The sequence below is a fragment of the Coloeus monedula genome (genome assembly GCF_965178545.1).
Source record: "Coloeus monedula genome assembly, chromosome: 1".
Lineage (NCBI taxonomy): Eukaryota > Metazoa > Chordata > Aves > Passeriformes > Corvidae > Coloeus > Coloeus monedula.
In genome coordinates this window covers 10,673,464-10,694,793 of record NC_138781.1, presented here as the reverse complement: position 1 = coordinate 10,694,793, position 21,330 = coordinate 10,673,464, and the positions used below count along the sequence as shown (strand labels likewise).

At 41.3% G+C, this 21,330-nt stretch overlaps 1 protein-coding gene across 1 annotated transcript in view; it reads left to right on the top strand.

The window, feature by feature from the left end:
• ADARB2 (adenosine deaminase RNA specific B2 (inactive)) overlaps window positions 1–21,330 on the top strand; it is a gene marked incomplete at both ends in the record, with an annotated part of 303,563 nt that overhangs the window by 195,452 nt on the left and 86,781 nt on the right. Inside the window, 2 exons of the mRNA XM_082280996.1 lie at window positions 2,333–2,419; window positions 10,141–11,045. Of these exons, the coding sequence (XP_082137122.1) occupies window positions 2,333–2,419; window positions 10,141–11,045 (992 nt within the window). The remainder of the gene's footprint in view (window positions 1–2,332; window positions 2,420–10,140; window positions 11,046–21,330) is intronic.

Here is a 21,330-nt window from a genome sequence, read left to right as displayed (position 1 = left end):
AGAAGATTTAAGTTTGTGTGTGACATCAGTGTCTTGAGGGTTAATCCTGAAGGTCTGACAGCTGTCAGCAGTCAGGCACAGGTGGAGTACACACACTTCAGGATCTCAGTACCCAGACACAACAGTCACTGCTGGTGCTACAGCCAAGGGCTGCCCTGATCCTGTGTCTATCATCTGAAGCGTTTCCCTTACCAAATGCAGCCTTTGGATTAGGTCCCAAAAGCCTACGCTCTTTTCACTTCAATCAAAGAAACCAGTTGAGAAAGTGGGGAGTGAATACCAGCCTTTATCATGATCACAACCCAACAGTCTCACACGCAGTGAGATGTCACACATGAGATGACACATTTCTCAGTGAGCAATGCCTTAGCAAAAAAGTGTCAAAGGATTCACTTAGGAAAATCTTCTGGCTATAGTGTTCATAAATAGCTTCAATCTTTTGGTTCCTGACATCACTGCAATCCCTTAATGAAATTGCAATTGAAGGAGGCTAATTTGTGCTCTAATTATATATTAGTCTGGGCTGAAAGGTTTCTGGACGGAAAAAGGTTTTCTTCAGGCAATCTTTTATTCTGCTTATTGTATTTACTTAACAAAGAGCAGTCAGCTTTTACAGTGAATTCCCTTAATAGAGTTGAGCTGTAATGTTACCCAGCTAAGGGCAAATGTATGCAGTCATTTGTGATGGGTTCTGATAACAGTCTTTAACAAGAGCAAAGATTGTTTGCACATACAGGAAGAACCAGGCCAAAAAGCTAACAGATGTGCTTGCTCTTCAGCTGGAATACCTGCTAGACCAGTGGTTCTTTAGCAGACAGGTAGTTTAAGGAAATTCAGAGAAATATTACCTCAATGATAAATTTCCCATGGAAATATTTTTCCTGTGTCACTTCAAAGAATACATTCTTGGTCTGGTTTTGATGCTTTTGCCACAGGATGAGAGGTCAGCATTGTTCACAATGTGCAGGATGCAGAGCATTTCCACCTGAGGAAACAAGTGAGCCTCAGCCACCTATTTCCTCAGCCATAGCTGAGGCTTTCTAAGCAGAGGAGTACTTTAGCAAAGCCATGAAGTTCTTCAAAGCCGTGGATCACCTTTGTAAGGTGTGTTTCTGTTTCTTCTGTCAGTAGACACTCTGTTATTGTTGGTCCTCAGTAACATCCCCATAGTGTGTCAGAAGGAACTCAGCTCAAACAAAATAACTGTCCAGCTAAATAAACTAGTTATCAAAGGAAATAAAACACTTAAATATATATGTTTCTAATGTTTGCGTTAACTTCAGCTTTTCCCTATAGATAAATCTTGAGCCAGATATTGACCTAGTATAAGCCAGTATCAGTTCTCATTTTGCTGAATCTGCCCTGGCCTCTAATGCAGAGTCCAGTCATGGCACTGGAAGTAAATGTCTCTGCCATCCACTATCTGCAGGATAAACAGAAACTGCAGTTAAAAGGAACTGCACTTAATATGAATGTTCACAAGAGGGATGTTAGATAGTGTTCTTATTGTGTGGACAATAGCTTTCTGGGCACACCATAAGGGTTTTCCAAAAATCATGTCAAAAACTGATAGAATTAGAAGACATGGGAGTCTTTTGTGCCATTCACCCCTGAGCTTTCTCTAAGAATTCTGGTTCAGCCTCCGTTACGGAGAGGAAACAAGTGAAGTAGATGGTCTCATCCATTAGAGCAGTGCTCATGTCCCTTCTCCCAGGGCTGTCTGCCTACCCCATTCCCAGCTGGACCAGTTCAAGCATCCCCCACTCCGCAGTGCTCAGGCACCATTGCTGGGAAGCACCATCAAGAAACACTACATGGGGACAGAAACCAGAAGGAATGTGGCAGCTGTAATAAATGCATCGAGGTTCAGTTAACTTTGGTGGGACTGCAGAGGCACAGAATCACAGAATGTGCTGAGCTGAAAGAGATCCACAAGGATCATCAAGTGCAGGACCATCCCCAAGAGTCACACCATGTGCCTAATAGCATTGTCCAAACACTTCTTGAACTCTGTCAGGCTGGAGCTGTGACCACTTCCCTGGGGACCCTGTTCCAGTGCCCAAACACTGGAAGGGTGAAGAACCTTTTTCTAATACTCATCTAAACCTCCCATGACACAATGTGAGGCCATTTTCTTGGGTCCTGTCACTGTCACCACAAAGAAGAGATCTCTTCTGAGAATGTCAGAAAACACACACCCAAAAAAAGAAAAAAAAAACCAAAAAAAACCAAAACAGATTTACCAAGATGTTTTGACCTGAAAAAAAGAGTGAAGTAGATGTGAATGCATTGACTGAGTACTGATTTTATCTTTTCTTCTGTTTTCTTCTAGAAAAACTAAGCATACTGTCAACCTTCATAGCACCCTTCAAGTACCTGAGTCCTGGCCCAACCACCATGGAGGATGAAGACAATTTAAGTAAGCAGTCTCTTTTCTCTATAGATGTAAATAAAGTTCAAAAATAAAATCTCTACAGTGGAGGAGCAATTGTGGAAAGGAGGTGGTTTTGCAACTATTGGCAGACCATAAGCCCAGTCCATATATAAAATCACAGAATCACACAAGGGAGCTGGAAGGGACCCACAAGGACCATCAAGTTGAGTTCCTGGCCCTGCACAGAGCCATCAAATTGAGAACTGATCAACCAGGCTTAAATAAACCATATAATGTAAAAATTAACTGCTCTTGGCTCATTACTATTCTCTTGAGCCCTTACACCTCAACCAACTGTCTGAGCCCATGACTGAAGAGCTGGAGGAAAGTCCTGCTGGGTTTGAAGGAATTGAGAAGTCTTCCAAACACCAAGAAGTCCGAGAGTGGCAGTTAGGAATTAAAAACCCTCAATAAGCCCTTCCATTTGTCACCTAGAAGCAATTATTGTATGTTATCCAGCCCTGCTTATTTTAACACAATTTGAATCTTTAAAAAAAAAAGGGAGGGAAGCTTTCTCAACCAAATGAGCAATGTTTTAGTATCACCTACCAGACTGGCTTCTTTTCCAGGCAGACACGTACTGCCATGGTGACCTGTTAGAGTCAGTCAGTGGGAGGAATTGGGTATTTTTCCCTTGTTGTTGCTGATCCGCCTTGGTTTGGTCATGGTGTATCACCAAGGGGAAGAGCTGCAGGAGGAGTGAAGAAGCACAGCCTGCTATTTTCTGCTGCTGAGCATCATGTGGACATCACACTATTCTGCTGCACAGAGAAGAGAGGCTATTACAGATCTTAGCAAAGGCAAAAAAAAATCCTGAAAATCCTTCAAAATTGCTCCCAGGAAGGCTACATTTTCAGGAAGACATATGAGAAGCATACACACACACAGAGGAAACATATTATGCACACGATGAGCTTGTGCAGGCACCTCCTGCGTAATAGTTCCCAAATGTGCTACTTAGTTATTTTTAGGTACTGTAGGAAGTTTGTACAAGCCAAACACTGTAACACCGTTTTCTTATTGCTGCTGTAACGCCAAGACAGCTTCGTGCCTGCGTGGGCTGTAAAACAGCTCACATGGACAGGGTAAGCTATGTTTTCTGAAAGAGAAACAGCAAATGTCACTGTTTTCAGGGTCATCCTACCCAGTCCTCCCTTCGGTCAAACATATGCTCCAGTGAAAAGGGAGCTATTTATTTCTTGGTACACCGAAAACATTTTAGGTGTTACTATTAGAATCTTTTTTTTTTTTTTTTTAATATGAATTATTTTTAAATCATCCATATTTCTGTGTTCACTTGCAGTATAGTGGTCTAAATCCCACTAAAGCCTAATGCACACATACCTCTGGAGTAATTCCACATTTTAAAGAGCTTCAGAGATTTGCTCTAAACAAGTGGAAGAACCTTCTTCTGTGTTAACAGTTTAACAGGAGCCCAGGAGAATGCTGCCAAGGTAGAGAAGTAGGTTGCTTATCCCTGTAGTTTTCTGCTCACTGAGCATCCTGTGAGAGTGCTGCTTCCCCAACTGTGCTGTATCAATGGGCAGAGTTCCACCAGCTGAAATGGATACAAATCCTGTTTCACATTCCCTTAGGCCTTCTTTACAGAGGGAGCCATGCAGTTTAACTACACCTGCATTTTCAACAGGTGATTATTAGCATACAGACATGATTTTTGTGGTTTATCATCAATGAACTAATACTAGAAAAACCTATCAAGGGCACTATGCACCTTTGGAATGGAATTGTGGGTAAAGTAATCATCTGTCTCTAATGAAGGTCTAATCTTGAACATGCAAGAAAAGGACCACACTATTCATCCCCAGAAGGCAGTTGTACCTAAGAATGTAAGAAATGTCACAGAGGATTAGAAATAGGAAGCCTAGCTCTCTACATGGTCTTCAGCATTTGTTAGTGATGCTTTGAGAAAAAGGACATTTAGATGGAGAGCCTCCCCTTGGTATACCATTCTAGCACCTAGCAAAAATTTACTCTGCTAGAGCTTGCACCTGAATCACCATATTTCTTAGACATCAACAGAACTGTCTAGTCCTCTCCAGAGCCCATTGATACTTCTGATCTCAACAACAGCCAGGAACAAGGAGTGATTTAGAGTGTTGTCAAAAAGTGCACCCTTTTATTGCTTCAAGCCTGCTGTCTCTAGTGCTGGGATTGCAAGAAACAGTGAATAATCATTCCCTGTTCACTTCCTACCTGCCTGCCTTTCATGATGTTACAAGCCTGTGCCTGTCCCTGATCTTTGATTGTGCCATCCCCACTTTGCCACGGGATCAAGGCAGATTATCACCAGCCACAGATACTTTTGAATCCAGGTTGTGTCTCTAGCCAGAAGCATGTGATTCCTGGGGATCTCATTATGGAGTGCTGCCACAGGCACAGGCTCAGGGCAGCACACACCTCCCCAGTGTCTGCAGCGGGAGCTGATGGTCCCCAGCACACTGATTTCAACCACTTCAGCAGTCTTGAAGGACACATTCCGGACTCTGTGCATGTTCAGTTATGAGTATGTTGGTCAAATTCCTCTTCAGACAGCATGAGGCCCCAGAGCTTTTGTTTCCACAGTGTGAGATACAGCAGCAACCCTGTGTCTAAGAAAAAAGTGAATATCCCATTCCAGGAGGCAGAGCTCCAAGCAATCCCTCACCAAAACAATTCCCTTATTTTTGTTTTGACAACTGTGTCTATTGCTATCATTTGGATTTCTCCAGGGTCTAAAATGTCCTGGGCCTGATTCAGGAAGGCATGTCCTCAGGTCTGTCTCTGCCATGGGCTGCCCACATTTTCTGCTGCATGCAGTTCTTTGCTAACTTGGACGGAGAGCATGGGAATTTGAGTATCATCTAAGTCAGGGCATTTAGATCATTTGAATAATTTCCCTCATTGGTAAGATCTGTACTAGACATATATGGATTTCGCAGCTACTTCAGATAGTTAGGTGGGCAAAGTAGAGTGTGTTCATTCTGGAACAGCTAAAGACAATGGCAATCACTTTTCACAAACTTTCCATCTTCACTTCAAGCAAAGTCCTGTACTCTGTTTCGCTGGTAATGCTTCTCTCTGAAGTCTGGTGTTACACACCAATAAAATCTAATGACACTGGTTTTAATAGCCTGAACCCTGTGAGCTGCCAGGGAGTGTTCAACAGCAACAGAGAAATCATGGCTAACCTAGACTTCTTACACAGAGGTTTAAAAACACATGTGTTTTCATGTAAGAGAGAAAAGAGTGATTTGTATTGTTAGCTTCAAGTTTATTGTTCCAAAGTCAAGAATATCAACCTGAAAATCCTGGCAGAAGCATTCCCAATTCTTGGTTGTGGAATCAATAAGTGTATGAAAAGGCCATCTTGCTTGCAAGAGGAGACTGCCCTACATTGCATTTGATGTAGGAGCTGGCCTTGGGCAAAGGTACCATGCCTCTGGCACCTAGGTTCATACCTGTTGCTCCTGATTCAAGATTTTTTACTTTCAAGTATTCCAGGAATTAAGAAAGTCCATCCTTCTAACATCTGCAGTCAACGTGATGTAGTTAAACAGCAAAAATGTACTCTACATAAGCAATCCAGTGTTGCCTGTCTCAGAGCTAGCACTTGAATCAGGAGTTGGCCATAATACAAATATTGCAAATTATTTCTTCTAATATCACAGCTTTTCAATAATGTATTGCCATTGTAAAGATGCTAGTGAAAATGAATATGCCACCTACCACCTCTTCTTTCCTATCCTCCCTAGAAGTTGGCCTGGCAGCAGAATAACCTTCAACAGGAATAATATTATCTCTTCAAATGTAGCATGGAGTATCGGATGGTTAGTTCTGCAGAGCCCTTAAGACCCAGAGACATATTCAGTGTCATTATTAGTGATGCATTATAGTTCTGAAATGCTCTTGATGAGGCAAACTCTCTAGGTTAACTCTACTGTGCATAATGACCAAAAGGAGAAAAACATGAAAGAGCAGTCAGAAGATTGAGGAATAGTGCATAAATAAATATATTTCACTAACTGCTTTCTTTTCTCCCATTCAATTAGTGAAGCAAATACAAGATCACAATGTCTCCTGATGCTTGTGAAACTGAAAAAATCAATTAATAAAGTTACCTGAGGAGATACTACAATGCAAAGCTGTGAGACTTTTTTAGAAATCTTACACAATAAATTAGAAACTATTGCCAAAAAAGTATGATATTTTTCTTTCTCTTTTAACTCCATCCCCTTACTATGTTAATATTCTCCAACCTTTCATGATGGGATAACCATAATTTATTATTTTTCTTTTTTTTCCCTAAATGTAAGGAATATATTTGGGAAAGTCAAGAACAAAGACACTATGAGAAATAACAAGACTGAAAATGATCCACAGTTTTGCATTTTCCCTCTGTGTATCCTCTGACTTATCCCTTTCCTTTTAGTGCTCTTCATTTCTAAAATTGCTTGTGATTGTTCTATTACAGCTGCTTGCAGTATTTATCTTGTGTAGTTTGGTGTCATTTGCTTGCTTTGTCTGATTTTCACGATAGAAGTACATGTGCCACCATTAGAGAGGTAATCTTATGTCTGCTACACAGAGGTCTCATAAAAGACACATTTCAAAGACTTCCTATTTCAAAGATACCTAAAAGTATAAAGTAATTTCACATTTCCTGGCAGCTGCCAGGGATCACACAAGTCCATCAGGCTCACAGACTTTGTGAGGCACTCACTGAGTTTAGGCTGCCTCTGATTTACAGGTCATGATGACTTATGGCTGGCGCAGCTCCTACTGAGATCTGGGAAGAGCTGAGCTGTTTCCTTGTGTTTCAGGACCAGGTGCTCTAAAATCTGGTTGGCTGTAAGGATACTTGCACAGATTTTCTTCACTGTGACGAGGCCAAAACACGCCATAAATACAGGCATGTCATCGCCGTGCATGCCCAACTTTGTCCACGTATACTTTGTGCCTAGTATCTGAAAGTTTTACACTTGCATTTCTGCATTTTTTTCACTACATCAAGGCAAACTCTCTGTTGGCCAAAACATGGACTAGACAATTTTATAGACACAACTTAAGACAAATAAGTAATGTTTATTTTATGGCGTTAGTTAACTACTGTTTTATTGAGGGTGGTTAAGGTAAGACGTTAAGGTCACACATTCACGTTCACAAATCTGCAGTTCTCTGACCATGAAAGGAAAAACAGATGGAATAAGACAATATGAATTACAAACACAAATAACCTCTTGAGTTTTCCTATTCAGTGGTGCATAATCAATACAAATTCTTTTCAAAGCTGAATATTGTGTGACGCAGGAGCTATCTTTCTTTTCATGCTTCTTGACTACAGTATCATTATGTACCATAATTGGCTCTGTAAAAACCTATTAGGTTGAGAGAGAAGATGTGAAATACAGAACCAAACCTGTTTCCTGCTAAAAAATATGTCTGCATCAAAATATTTTACCTTTACTTTAAAAAATACACATAACCGAAGAGATATATTCTGAGTGGAATGAAAACATGAGAAAGGAAGGAAAATGGCCAGAGCCACTGCCAAGCTGGACAGAGGAAGTTAAAGCTGATATCCCCTTTCCCTTCAGATCAGAATCTCTATAAATACAGTTGTGAACTCAGTGAGAAAACAGCACATTATCCTTGTGCCTTAGTTATCATGATCTTTTAAATGTCTTATTTCCAGAGAGGCTGGTTTAAAGATGTCATATTTTATACAGCTGAATACCATATGATGAAACTTTTTCTATTATGTGCATCTTTTGCTTTCCTTTCCATCCTCGCCTGTCTTCATTCCATCCCCTTAGCTTCAGAAACTAAAACTTAACTAAGACCTTAATTTGTCAGTTCACTTTCTGCCGCAACAAAGCACTGCAGAAGAGAGCTCTGGAAATAACTTTGGTGAGACATAGACCCAGGCTGGAAGCTCAGTGTGTGCAAGGTTTTCAGGAGAGGGAGCCTAAAGACTCAGTTCTGCAAGTGGGCCCACACACATGGTATTTGAGCCATGATTATTACTCCTGTCTAAGCAGTGACCCCTTTTCTGTGGAACAACTTGCATGAGTGCAGACTTAGTGCTCTGATGGGAAAAAGTCTTTTGATATTTAATACAAGTGTAATGTGTCGGTATATAAAGGAGGTTTTTAATCATGATGGTTGGTTCTACATAATCCTCTGCAGGCTCCTGTGCAGCTGTCAGCCCAGCCTAATACTGGGGTGCAGCAAAGACACCGCACTCCAGCAGAAGCTTCTCAGAGCTTAGCCAGCAGCTCACCCCTTACATCCTTGCAGCCAGCCTGTGTTATCAGGGTAGAAAGAAATCCAAACATGACCATGGTCCCACAGAAAATGGGAGGACCATTCTCTGTCCCCTAAGAATGAGTGGGACTTTCTCTGTGCATGGGACTGACACAGGCTGTGCAGGTGGCATGATCATGTCTGACAATAACAAACCAAACCCTGGGAAAGGCTCTGTGCCCAGTGCTGTTTGGAGTAAAGCAGGCAGCCACACAGTGCTCTGCTTGGAAAGGGATCAAGTGCATCACTCCTGGGATGGGCTGCCTTGTACGTTGGTTAGACTCACATTTACTTCCTCCGCTTGTCTCTGGACAGGAGGACTGGAGGATGTATCAGAAATGCAATACATTTAAACAAACTCATCAGAAATGACAGAAACTTTATAGGATGATTATTTAGCCAGCAGCACATTTTGGGTCTCATTCAGGACACCAGTGAGATGATTCTCCATTCTCAGCCATGCCTCTGTTGTGACACAGAGCACTGCCTTGCAGCATGGACACTGCACAAGTGTGGTCCAGAGTAGTGGGGGATTCACTGGTCCAACAATGGAGTGCTCCCTCCATAGCCCCCCACTGCCATTTCATTCCCTTCCTGGCACTCCTGGCAATCACACTCTCCCATTTCTTTTCTTTGATACAGATCATCCTTTACATCAGGAATTGCTCCCATCATGATGCTCTGGCTTTTCCTGGTCCTATTTGGATTTATCTACAGTTTTTGCAATATTAGTTGTTGCTGATGCAGAAACTAAGAGTATCTGCAATTGAATTTGACAGAAAGGCACTCACTTACTAAACTGGGATCTGAGTCCAGGCCAAATTATTGTTTCAAATGCTATGAAGGTCTGTCAGATCATTTCCTAGTCTGGATTCATGATGCTGACAACACAAGAGGCTATGGTGTGAGCAGAAATGGTCAATGTATTTATTGCAAATAGATTATTCAATGCATTGGCCCATTTTTCTGTTTGTGAATCATTTCTGATTTCTAATAATGTGTTCATAAGCATTCACCCACATGAATTATAGAATAATTGTCATCCTAAGGGAATTTTACAAACTATTCACATTTTACTAGTAATTATCAAGCAGTTCGTTTAAGTTACATGCCATCCATTATGCTTCATCTTTGAGTGATGTAATCTTTTCTTTAAACAGAAGGCTAATGACTAATAGAAGCAGACCTTTAGGGACAAGTAAACATTCAGAACATGCAAAAAAAACCCATGCTAGAAATAATAAACCAACCATTATACAGATATATGAGGAAATCTCCTAAAAAGGGCTGAGCAACAATTTTTTTTTTTTTTTTTTTTTTTTGCTATTCTGACAGACCTAGGCATAATTTCAGTTACTATGATGACAATTATAATGTGAGTTGTTTTCTTTCTTTACTGACAGGTACCAGCAGTGCAGAAGTAAAGGAAAATCGAAACATTGGCAACCTGGAGGATCATCCAGTAGCATCTACTGACAGGGCAAGAGGGGGAACACCTAGCAGTAAGAGGAAAAGACCCTTAGAGGAAGGCAATAATGGCCATTTCTGCAAACTCCAGCTTATCTGGAAGAAAGTTTCATGGTCAGTGACACCAAAGAATGCTCTGGTTCAGCTACACGAACTTAAACCAGGATTACAATATAAAATGGTTTCCCAGACAGGTCCAGTGCATGCTCCAGTCTTTGCTGTCGCTGTGGAGGTAAATGGACTTACATTTGAAGGCACAGGCCCCACAAAAAAGAAAGCCAAAATGCGTGCCGCAGAGTTAGCTCTGAAGTCATTCGTTCAGTTCCCCAACGCCTGCCAAGCCCACTTCGCCATGGGAAACTGCATCAGCCCATCCACGGACTTCACTTCTGATCAGGCAGACTTTCCAGACACTCTGTTCAAGGAGTTCGAACCATCCACACACAGCGAGGACTTCTCAGTCTACAAGCCCGTCAATAACGAGCTGCTCTCCACCGCGTACCGACACGGGCGCTTACTGTGCCACACGCTGGACCTGATGGGCCACGCCAAGCCGGGCAAGCACAGGATGGCCAAAGCGGAGAGCGAGAAGAACCCGGTGGTGCTGCTCAATGAGCTGCGCTCGGGCCTGCGCTATGTCTGCCTCTCTGAGACCGTGGAGAAGCAGCACATCAAGAGCTTTGTGATGGCCGTGAGAGTGGACGGGAGAACATTTGAAGGTTCAGGACGTAGCAAGAAGCTGGCCAAGGGTCAAGCGGCGCAGGCGGCCTTGCAGGCCCTCTTTAACATTCGTCTGCCCAGCCACATTCCCAGCAGGAGCAAATGTCACCATTTGCCACAGGTGAGAGCTCCTGGGTAGCTGCCACCACGTTGAAGGAACTCTTCCGATGAGTGGGATTGGTATTGCTGTAGCTGTTATTGGTCTACCAGATGGTTCTTCTGATGTTGCAGCAAGTGTCATGCCACAAAAGAGCTCTTTCCCCATAAAAAGAGCCACAGGCAAAAGCTTGGAGATAGTACCCTGAAATTACTGGGTACAGTTTGGAGCTCATTCCACAGGAGGCATAGAGGAGAGGGCAAAATATAAGGAGAAATACCAACATTTCACTTTGCTAGAGAAAATGGTACATTGACACAGGCAGAAAATAGGTCATTCTGTGGTACTGCATCTTTCTTTACAGAGAGGAGCCCATATATAAAGAGATGCTCCTCCTTTTAGAGTTAATTTTTGATGAGGACCATGCCATTCAGAGGAGACCTCAGTGCTCTGTGTCAGAGCAATTCTGCCACTGGAAAAGGGAAAGATTTTTGTTTATTATGAGCTTACTATTGGGGGTGATTTTGGTTGGTTGGTTGGTTGGTTTGATTTGAAGGCTTGGGGTTTTTTGGTTTGTTTTTTGTTTTCAGATATGCCTCCAACAGCACAATGGATACTGAAAGCTTTGAATTTTTCCTGGAACAAATGTAGAGATTATTGTTGTATTCATATAGAAAATATAGATCTGAGGTGCATACTTAGCACATCAAAATTTCGTAGTTGGTCATAGGCCAAAGGCTATCTTAGCATTACTCAGATGTGTCCATTTTCTTAGTTCAAAGGAAGTCAGGATTTGCAGACACTGGGAAGCATTAATGGGTTCAAGTGATTTATTGGTTTATTTGCAGTATCAGAAAAGGTTTGATTCACCAGCACCAGGAGGTGATCTACAGCTACAAAGCTCCCTTTATGAAGGGAGCTGTTAATGTCCAGGATTTAATGCAAAGCACTAGGAGCACTAAGAGTCATTGTGCTGTTGGCTTGCTGTGAGACCCTAGGCAAGCCATTTAAATTCAGTGTGCCTGTAATAAAAATGAGCATATTATATGAAAGAACACTTCAAGATCCTTAAGTAGTGTGTAAATGCAAATTATGAGTAGCAATTCTCATTAACATTAGTAAAGATGGTCATTATATGTTCAAGGAGTTTGATAGCAGATTAATCCTTTAGGTAACATGATTGCCTGCAGGACCCAGGAATTATATTTGGTGACCCAGAAGTTTCCTGTCTATGTTTCCAAAAAGGAAACATTGCAAATGTGAGAATTTCTAAAATACTTCATAATCCTCCACCTTTCTTTTAATTTCAGTTTGCAAACTCCATGAACCTGTGAGATAATAACATCGTTCAATAATAGCAGTGATCTTCACAAAGTGCTTTGCAGGCATTTTGGAAACCTTAGCCAAGATGGCAGTTTCACCTTTCCAGTGGTCCTTCAAAGTACACATAGTTTTAAATGACATACCTCTAGTGTTTCCTACCCAAATTAATTCTGGTTATAAGCAATCCCATTCTGCTGGTTGCTTTGTTGCCCCCAGTGAACTTTGCTGGGTGTGTCAGCAGGTAAATACATGTATTTATTGACCTCTGGTTTGTCATGTTCTGAAACTGCACCACAAGGATCATTGCCTCAGTTCCTGAGCTCTCTGAAATATTCCCTGGTTTCTTGGCTTCATCCTGACCTTCTGCCTGAATATCACATTTTACTTCAGTCTCCAACTGTTCATTAAGCGACATGTTCTCCAGTGTATGTTCCCTTTTTAATGGCCTTTTCTCCTTTCTGTAGACTGCTGCCCTCCTTATCTTCTTCCCTTCACTGTTCTGGAAGTATAAATGTCAGTGAAAAGGTGTCACTGAACTTTCTCTGTCAGTATTTTTTGAGTGGTTATGCATTGTCCCAACTAGAAGATTACTTTTAATGCCAGCATTCAGCACATTAATTGAGAGATAAGCCTCAACACTGATTTCTGCTGACCTCCTTACAAGCTGCTCTCATCAACAGATACAGCAGCTGTGACACAAAACCTGAGTTTGTGTTACTCGCTAAGTCATAATTCAAATTCCACAGAAACCAACAGACATACTTAGTGCACTGACTTCAGCTTAAGCATTAAATCCAGAAGCATCTTTTCTAGTTCTCACTGTGTTATGCAATACCTCATCAAGTGACTGCCTTTGCTCACTGCCTCAGTCAGCCCATCTGGTGTTTGGTCAGTCGAAGCAGTGTAACCATACTGGGGAAGAGTGCAGCTCTCAGTATCTGTGGTCAGAGGCAGCTGCTCCAAGCACTGTTTCAGCTCCTTCTTGTCTCCCTGATCTTGTGGGAACCACATTTTCAAAGACATGCTTCAAGCCAAGTTTTCAAAACTGTTCCTACTTAGTAGTCTTTGTTTCTGTCCATCCGTAAGTGTTTAAAAGCAGGAGAGGATCCTGGAACCCAAATAGCTTGGGAGTAGAATTTAAAATATTAGGAGGGATTGATTTCCTCACAGAATAAGGAGCAACTATTGTCCTATACAACCATTCACTCTTTTCATGTGCTTCATTTTATTTGTTAGAATATCAAACAGTTAATTCATTGGCAGTGGGGACAGGCAAACAAGATCAGCTGTCAGAGTTTCACCCCTATTTTGAGTATTTTGTATAATCCAGGAGTGTTTATCTCAGTTTATCTCTGTTTATCCTTTACAAAGAGTATTCCAACTTTTCATGTCTGTGCTCCTGTTCCCCTTGCTATTATCAGGGGTGTTAGGAGGCTACAATTTGCCTTTTTGTGGTTACAGCCTGACTAGAAACAGGAAATAGCCAAAAATCATGTAACACCAGTAGTCCAGTTATCCTGAACTTTTGTATTTCACAATGTCCAAGAAATTTTCAAAAAAAGCAGCTGTACTTAAGTGCTGGGCCTCCAAAACGTTGACATTTCTGCCTTGCTCATCAGTGCTCCCAGGGGACCTGGTGTCCCTCAGCCTGGGCCTTGGGTGTGCTGTTGGATGGACAGACACTTTTCTGCTGACTAAAGGAAATTCAATGTAAAACGTCAAAAGAGGCACAGGAAGAGGAACTACCTAAAGGAGGGTGTATCCATGTGGGGGTTGGCCTCTACTCCCAAGCATCCAGTGACAGGACAAGAGGATGTGGTCTCAAGCTGTGCCAGGTTGGTTCTGGTTGGACATCAGGAAGAATTTCTTCCCTGACAGGCTGGTTAAGCATTGGAGTGGACTGCTGAGGGACGTGGTGGAGTCACCAACCCTGGAAGTGTTCAAGAAACGATGTGGCCCTTAATAATGTTGTTTAGTTGGCATGGTGATGTTCAGTCAAAGGTTGGACTTGATGATTTTGGAAATCTTTTCCAACCTTAACGATTCTGTGACTTTGTGATTCTGTATCATCCAGTTTGTCTGGAGAGGTGCTGTCTGCACAGGAGGCTTCCTGAACCACCAGGAAATGCACAGCATGGATGTAAACCCCTGTCATCTTGATCTCTTCTAATTCAGGTGAAACAAAGGGCTACAAGAATAGCAAAGCCAGAAATAGATAAACTCTCTGGATCATGTTCAATCCAACTCGCTTCTTCAGCTGCCTCTCACCATGAAAACACTTATGAAAACACACCCTGAAATTCTGAGCACTTTACAATGCCAGAGCTTTCTTAAAAGAACATTGCTGTGCCTCTGACTTCTTTCCTGTGATTGCTGCACAATGTGTTTGGGCTAACTGCAAAATTATACACAAAAGGTAAACAAAAGCATCTCACAATTTACACCAGGAAAAATAATTAATAATTTAAAGCCAAGATAACTGAGATTATGCCTTCTTTACTGCCATCAGCAGTGCATTAATCCACTTCTGTGAGTCTCATACAGGTACAATAGTGGCTGGGAGACCTGTACACTTGCCCGTGTATAGGATGAAGAGAAGGTAGCTGAGATAACCCAAGAACCACCTGAAATGGTCACAACATTTGCCCATCAATCTGCCAGTTCTTCCTCAACCAGATGTTTGATCTGTGCTAGGCACTGAAGTGCAAGATAAATACTATTGATGGTCAGAGACTGGGCACACAATGTTGATCAGAGTAGCAAAGATAGGAGCCTGGAGATCTGCTAAACCCATGGCAGAGGTAAAGTGAATCAGGAGAATGGAAATTACAACTCTTCACTGCACCTTGTATAAGGCACTAAATATTACTCCTTGTTTCCTGGCATACTTGGTCTGAACTCATATTCTCCATCAAATAAAATGTAATTTCTTCAATTATCAGCTTTCATGGAAGTCTGACAATTGTTTCTTCCCACTTTGTAAGCTCATGTTCTTACATTCCAATGCAGGAGGCAACATCAGAGGGTGCTTACCTAACCAGCCCTAATGAGTGCAGTGGTAGAAATTCATCCATCCCAGGCTTTCCAAGTGCAGTGTGTTCAGTTCAGGAGATCAAGGTGGCCTCCAGCTGCATCTGACCAACTGGCAATTGTTTTCCTAATCTTGTAGTCCTTCTAACCTGTTTTAGTCTAAATAGCATTTTTACTGCTGTAGAACAATACCATTAGTACTGCCATAACAAATTAGTAAAAGAGGAGTGCTTGGATTTCAAATGGACCTAAATTAGAAAAGAATAGGTGTGAAAATCGCATTCACTCTGCTTTGAAATAGCTTAATGCTGCTGTTGCTGGTTCACATCCAGAGCCTCCAGAGCAGTGGTTGTCTATTTATTTTAACAAAACCTCGTTGTGTTTTGTGTGTGTGTCATCAAAAATAAGCAGGGTTTCTCTCTTTGGCAAATACAGCTAACCTTTTGGATCCAGTTAAATCCCCTATTTGCCAAAAGCTTCATTTGCAGGCTAAAGCAACCTCAATCCTAGATTGCAGTGATTCTTTACTTTGAGCAGGTCAAGGATTCCTGCCAGTTAACTTCAGTGTCACCTTGGTGAGAAGGTGGCATCATCATGGGAAGAGCAACCACTGTGTCAGGGAAAGCCACATAACCCACACCTCTCATCCTCTTCCCTCCAGAAACCTGTTTCCCTGTGTTGTGAAACTGGTTCATTTTCATGCAGTGTCAGTTGTTTCTGCCTCCTTAACTTTATTTCTCTCACTATCCTCGTTCGCCAACTCCCTGGCAACTGTGGTCTCTCGCCTGTGTCGCAGTTAAGCCAGGGCTGAGGTTGGCAGTGATATATTTGACTCCAGTGTAAAGAGCAGCAGCACATGGGGTAGGCACTGAGCTTTGAGAAGCTGTTCCAGCAGGTTTCTGTGAAAAGCTTTGTCTGGTCAACCAAGCAGGTACATTGTTTTATAACCTAGTCTGTTTTCTCCTGCACAAGGAGAAACAGCTGATAGGTGTGCGTAGCTCCTGACAGGGGGATGCAAGAAAGAGAAATGGTGGGGACCAGAGAGATGCCTCTGCAATGAAAATAACATTTGATTTTCAACCATCTATTTCTTACTCTGTAGGTGGGGAAAGTTTATAATCAGAGCTACAGGCAATCAAGAAATTTATAAGATTACAGTTTTTTAAGCAAAACAATGGCAAAAGAACCAATTTAGAGGCACAGCATTAGTTTACTGGATACTGTTATTATCTTGCCAATTAGACTGTAGTCACTTTTAGGCTCACAGTTGAGGAACCAGGACCACCTCTCACCCTTCATACAAGTCCAATATAAAAGATTATAATAATCCCTTTCTTGAGTTTCAGATGAAGAAATTACTTTGGTTTAATGTACATAATCCATGCAAGATCAAACAGAGATGCAGAATGGCTACCTACGTGGAATTACAGGAAACAAATTAACAGGGTAGAAAGGACTCTGGTCACTCACTCTCATAGCATCAGCACATATATGTGGACACATTAAGGGGTTTGCACATGAAAACCAGTCATCACTGCAAAAATCCAGACTACATTGCATCAGCTGAGCTCCAAGAATGCTGCAGTTCCCTGCCGCAGAAAGAAGTTGGTGTATCTGTTTCCACACTCCTGCCTCTCTCTTTTGCTCCTCAGTTGCAGTTCTGTGTAACTCCCAGCCATAGATAACTCCAATCCCCAAACGATTCCCCTGCACTCGTCTTTAAGTCCTATGTGATATAGAGCATGCTCAGGGCTTTCAGAGTATTAGGTATGCTAAACAAAACTCCTAATGGAGATGTTAAATTCTAAATGTACCACTCACCTAATTAATAATACTTAGAAGAACTGCAATAATCGTGGTAATTAGTTAATGAATAGCCAATCTTAATTTACAGAAGTGAAAAAATAATTGTAATATCTTCAAGGAAAAAAATCTATAAGGCTGAATGATATTTTCTACATTATTTAAGTTTATAAGCAATCCAAAACTCTTCTTCCTCTGAAAAGAAAGGAAAATCAAAATTATCTAATTTTTCCTTACAAAGACTGTAAGAGTCCATGGTGATTACAGTTCATTTAGAGTAGGGTAAATCTGATTTAACCATCTAACTTGGCTGCTGGGTGCTCTTTTAGCTCTTTATTAGTTGAAAATACTTCATACCATCCATGCATCCACAGGAACAGTGTTTGATTTCTTCCCTTCAGATTCTAGATTGCTTATTAAACGTGGCTAGTGAGACACAGCGTGGACTCTGCTGACTTGTGCTGTTCACCTCAATAAACCAGCTTTGTCTATCTGTGAAGCTGATGATGTGGATCTGATTTGTGAAGAATTATTATTTGTGTGACCCATTAGGGTGAGACAGTTTGTGCAGAATGATTAGGGCTCCAGCAACCAGCAGACCTAGTTAGTGCATGAAAGCTGAATCCCAGTCTGGTGTCATCCAGACATAAAACCTTCTTCTAAACCAGACACTCTCGCAGCTGTCAGAGTTGCTTCTGTTGTTTTCTGGCTTTGGAAGTGAGCGAGGGACACTTCAAAAAGCTCCCGGCAAGCTGGACCTCGTTAAAGCTCCCACTTAATCTTGGAATTGCATCCTGATTTTGTTTATAATGCTCCATTATTACCTACTAAATACAAGCCATGATCGTTCTGCTCTGCTAAATGGAGCTGTAATACAAGAGCCCGGAGTGAATTTTTCTGTGGTTGACTTCCATGAAAAGCGTTTTGTGTTTGAGCTGGAGTGTTACAGTCATGCCAAAACCACGTTCTTTATCTATTTTTATCTGTAGTCACATCTAGGAAGCCTTAATTATTCCAGCAGATTTTTCCTTCAATGTACAGAGTACCAGAAGCAAGCTCCTAGCATTTATTCTACGACGACTACCTCCCTCTTGTGGTCCTTGTGCCAGCCCTGTGGCAGGCAGATCATCGTCATGTGAGGGGAAATCTAACAACACAAAATGCCAACACACGTTGGAGGGCAGTGGTCCAGAGCCTCCCAGTGATGCTGCTGGGAATCCCAGTGCCACATGCGGCAGAGGGACCACTCCCTTCCACTGAAGAGGGAACGTCTCTGCCCACTTTATTTTTCTTGCAAGTGTTAGCCTTTAAATAGTGAATTTGTGTAGTAGTCATGGAGAAAACCAACATTTTTCCTGCCCCTTTATCTCAGCTAAAATGTCCATGCATACTGCATTGTGAAAGGATTGTGTACATACACACACACACAAAATAGTATGCGGGTCATAAAATTCAATAGGGGAAATGTTTTCAGGGCTTAATCTTAGGATTGTTGAGAAGTAATGGACAGAACAGATTTTGGACTTGTTATACTGCATGTAAAATGTGATTCATGTGTTTAGACATTTATACAACCTGAGAGAAGTGGCTCAGGTTCTTTGAGATAGTAAAATCCTTTGTTGTTTACAAAGTGCTTTCTTTATATGAACACTTTTCAAGTGAGTTTGGATTTTTAGTGGGAGCAAAATTTTAGAGCAAGGGTGTTGGTTTTTTTCTCTTTGCACATACATGATGCATGATGTGAACTTTTGTTAAGATAAAATATTTTTACAAACTTCTGAGAAATAGAAATGGGAGATACATACAAGTAATCACTGGGATAGTGGGTAAATTATTCACCTTTTTTATTTTATGATTTTATTTAATCAAAGCAATCAGCATTGTCTATGTCTCATGATACCCCTTCTTAGACTGTATGCGAAGACACATAAAATATTAATGCATCCATTAAACTTTTCTCCTCTACCTTTAATACTGCAATATTATTGTGTTTAGACAAATTCATGTTGCTTTTTCATCCTGTCCAGTTTTCTAATTGTCAGAGTCTACTTCCAAGCGAGCTGTTATTTCCTATTTGTCTTCTGAGCCGAAGTAGACATTTGATATGAAAATACCTAAGCATGATTGCTCTTAACCTACTTGTCATCACATCTGCTGCAGACACCAGCCTCACAATCAGACCTGAATTCAGACGATGGTACCTTAAAATCAGTGCTAAAATAAGATGTCATCCAAATGAGCCCATGCTACTGAAGCCATGCTAATTTGCAATTCCTTTTGTGCTGTTTCTTCTTGCTCTCTTTATCCAGTTCATCTTTAAAAACTAAAGGTGGAAAGAGTACATTCCCTGAGCAAACAGTCAATTAAGAAAATGAATATGGTTTGGTTTGTTCAGAAAAATAGTCTAAGCATCCCTTGATTTTTAAGTCTTCTGTTCTTGTTGACTTCTCTTCTTATTGGGTTCCTATTTTTAGGCTATCTTCTATGAACTGGGCACTAATGCTCACAGAAGTAATTATAATCAACTCCTTTCCCTCTTATGTGGGTCATTGCTTTAATAGGTTAAACACAAGGAATAATGTGTGTCCCCAAGGTCTGGTGGGGAGAGTGGAGACAGCTACACTGCCTTCATTTCTTGTTTGGTAATTAGTTCTTATCCAAATCAACTTTGCCCTATACTTTTAAGGAATAATCCTCACAGGAATATTGAAGAACAAACTCATTACTCCTGAATTCCCTTTTTGTCTTCTACTCTCCTTGAAATACACACAAGTCATTCTAACCCCCGGTGCCTAATGACCCTTGTACACCCATCATATGGAGAACAGCTCAGAACAGCACCACAAAGATACTGTTAGGGCTTAGTTTTCCTGGTCTTTGCACAGAAGGAGTGTCCAAGAGAGTAGAAATGCTTGTTTAATCCTGACCCAGCTACACAGAAACCCCCTGCAAACCAAGCTAGTGGCCATCAACATGAAGCAGCCAAAAAAAAACTAGCTAGAAAAAAGTAGGGAGCAGTGGTTGGTAACACAGCAGTCAAGTTTCCTGAAGGCTTATGGTTATGGCAGCAGTGAGGGGCAGATGTGCTGATTGATGCACACTACAGGACACAAATCAGAGACACACTGAAGTTTTTGTGTCTGAGTATCAGCAATTTGCACAAAAAGGGAAATATATCACATAGCTGTTAAAATTGTGGTCTGAGCCAAAAGTTAGCAGGCACCACTTGGAAAGCAGCATGAAAATAGTGTCCTATAATAATGTTTATAGCTGCTCATAGCACAATCACATGGAGGGAAGAGGAATTGCCCATGAGGGTCACCAATCTGGAAAACACCTTCAGAGATGCTAAAGGTAGTTATCAGCTCTTACCCAAGAAAACCAAAAAAAGCCATGGCACATTAATTCCTATGGATCCTATGGATTACTGACTTGCAACTCAGCCCAAGGGTTTTGCAATTCCCAGCAAGGACTAACAACACATTAAAACACTGTCATATTTTGCTGCCTTTTGTGGCATTGCATGTTCTTCCTTCAGTGCTCAATTTAATCCAATCAGGACTTTTTCCTATATGGAGTTACATGGACATTACCAGAACAGGGGGCATGAGTTATTGACACAAAGATATCTTTGTCCATTCTGTGCTTGACTTCTTCAAAAAATGCACCTTCAGTGCTGCAGCACATTCCTGCTGTTCATAATTCATACACATCTGTCTGTCTCTCTGATGGTTTGGGCATGGCCTAAACCATCAACATTTACTCTGGCAAGTGTCTCAGCATGGCTGGAGGAGTCTGTGGTCTGTATTTGCCCTTCCACCTGGTGCTGGCTACTAATTAGAGAAGATAGCAAGAAATTTTAAAATTTATTTATCTGCTAAATAAACTGTTTTACTCAAATTCACAAAAAATCTGAAAAACAAAGCCACAAAGTATTGCCATATGAACTGTCAAGTAGAAGTTATTTTTCCCTTCCTTTTTTTTTATTTAAATGTATGATATTTTTTGTTACAATCATAATACTACTGATAGGAGATGCCCTCTGCCTTTCCAGGGCAAGAGCCTTCAGCTGCATATTTTATATTTTGACTTTGAGAGAGATCAAAGTACAAGAGGGATAGGCTACTGCTGTCACCATGCTCTGGAGAACACT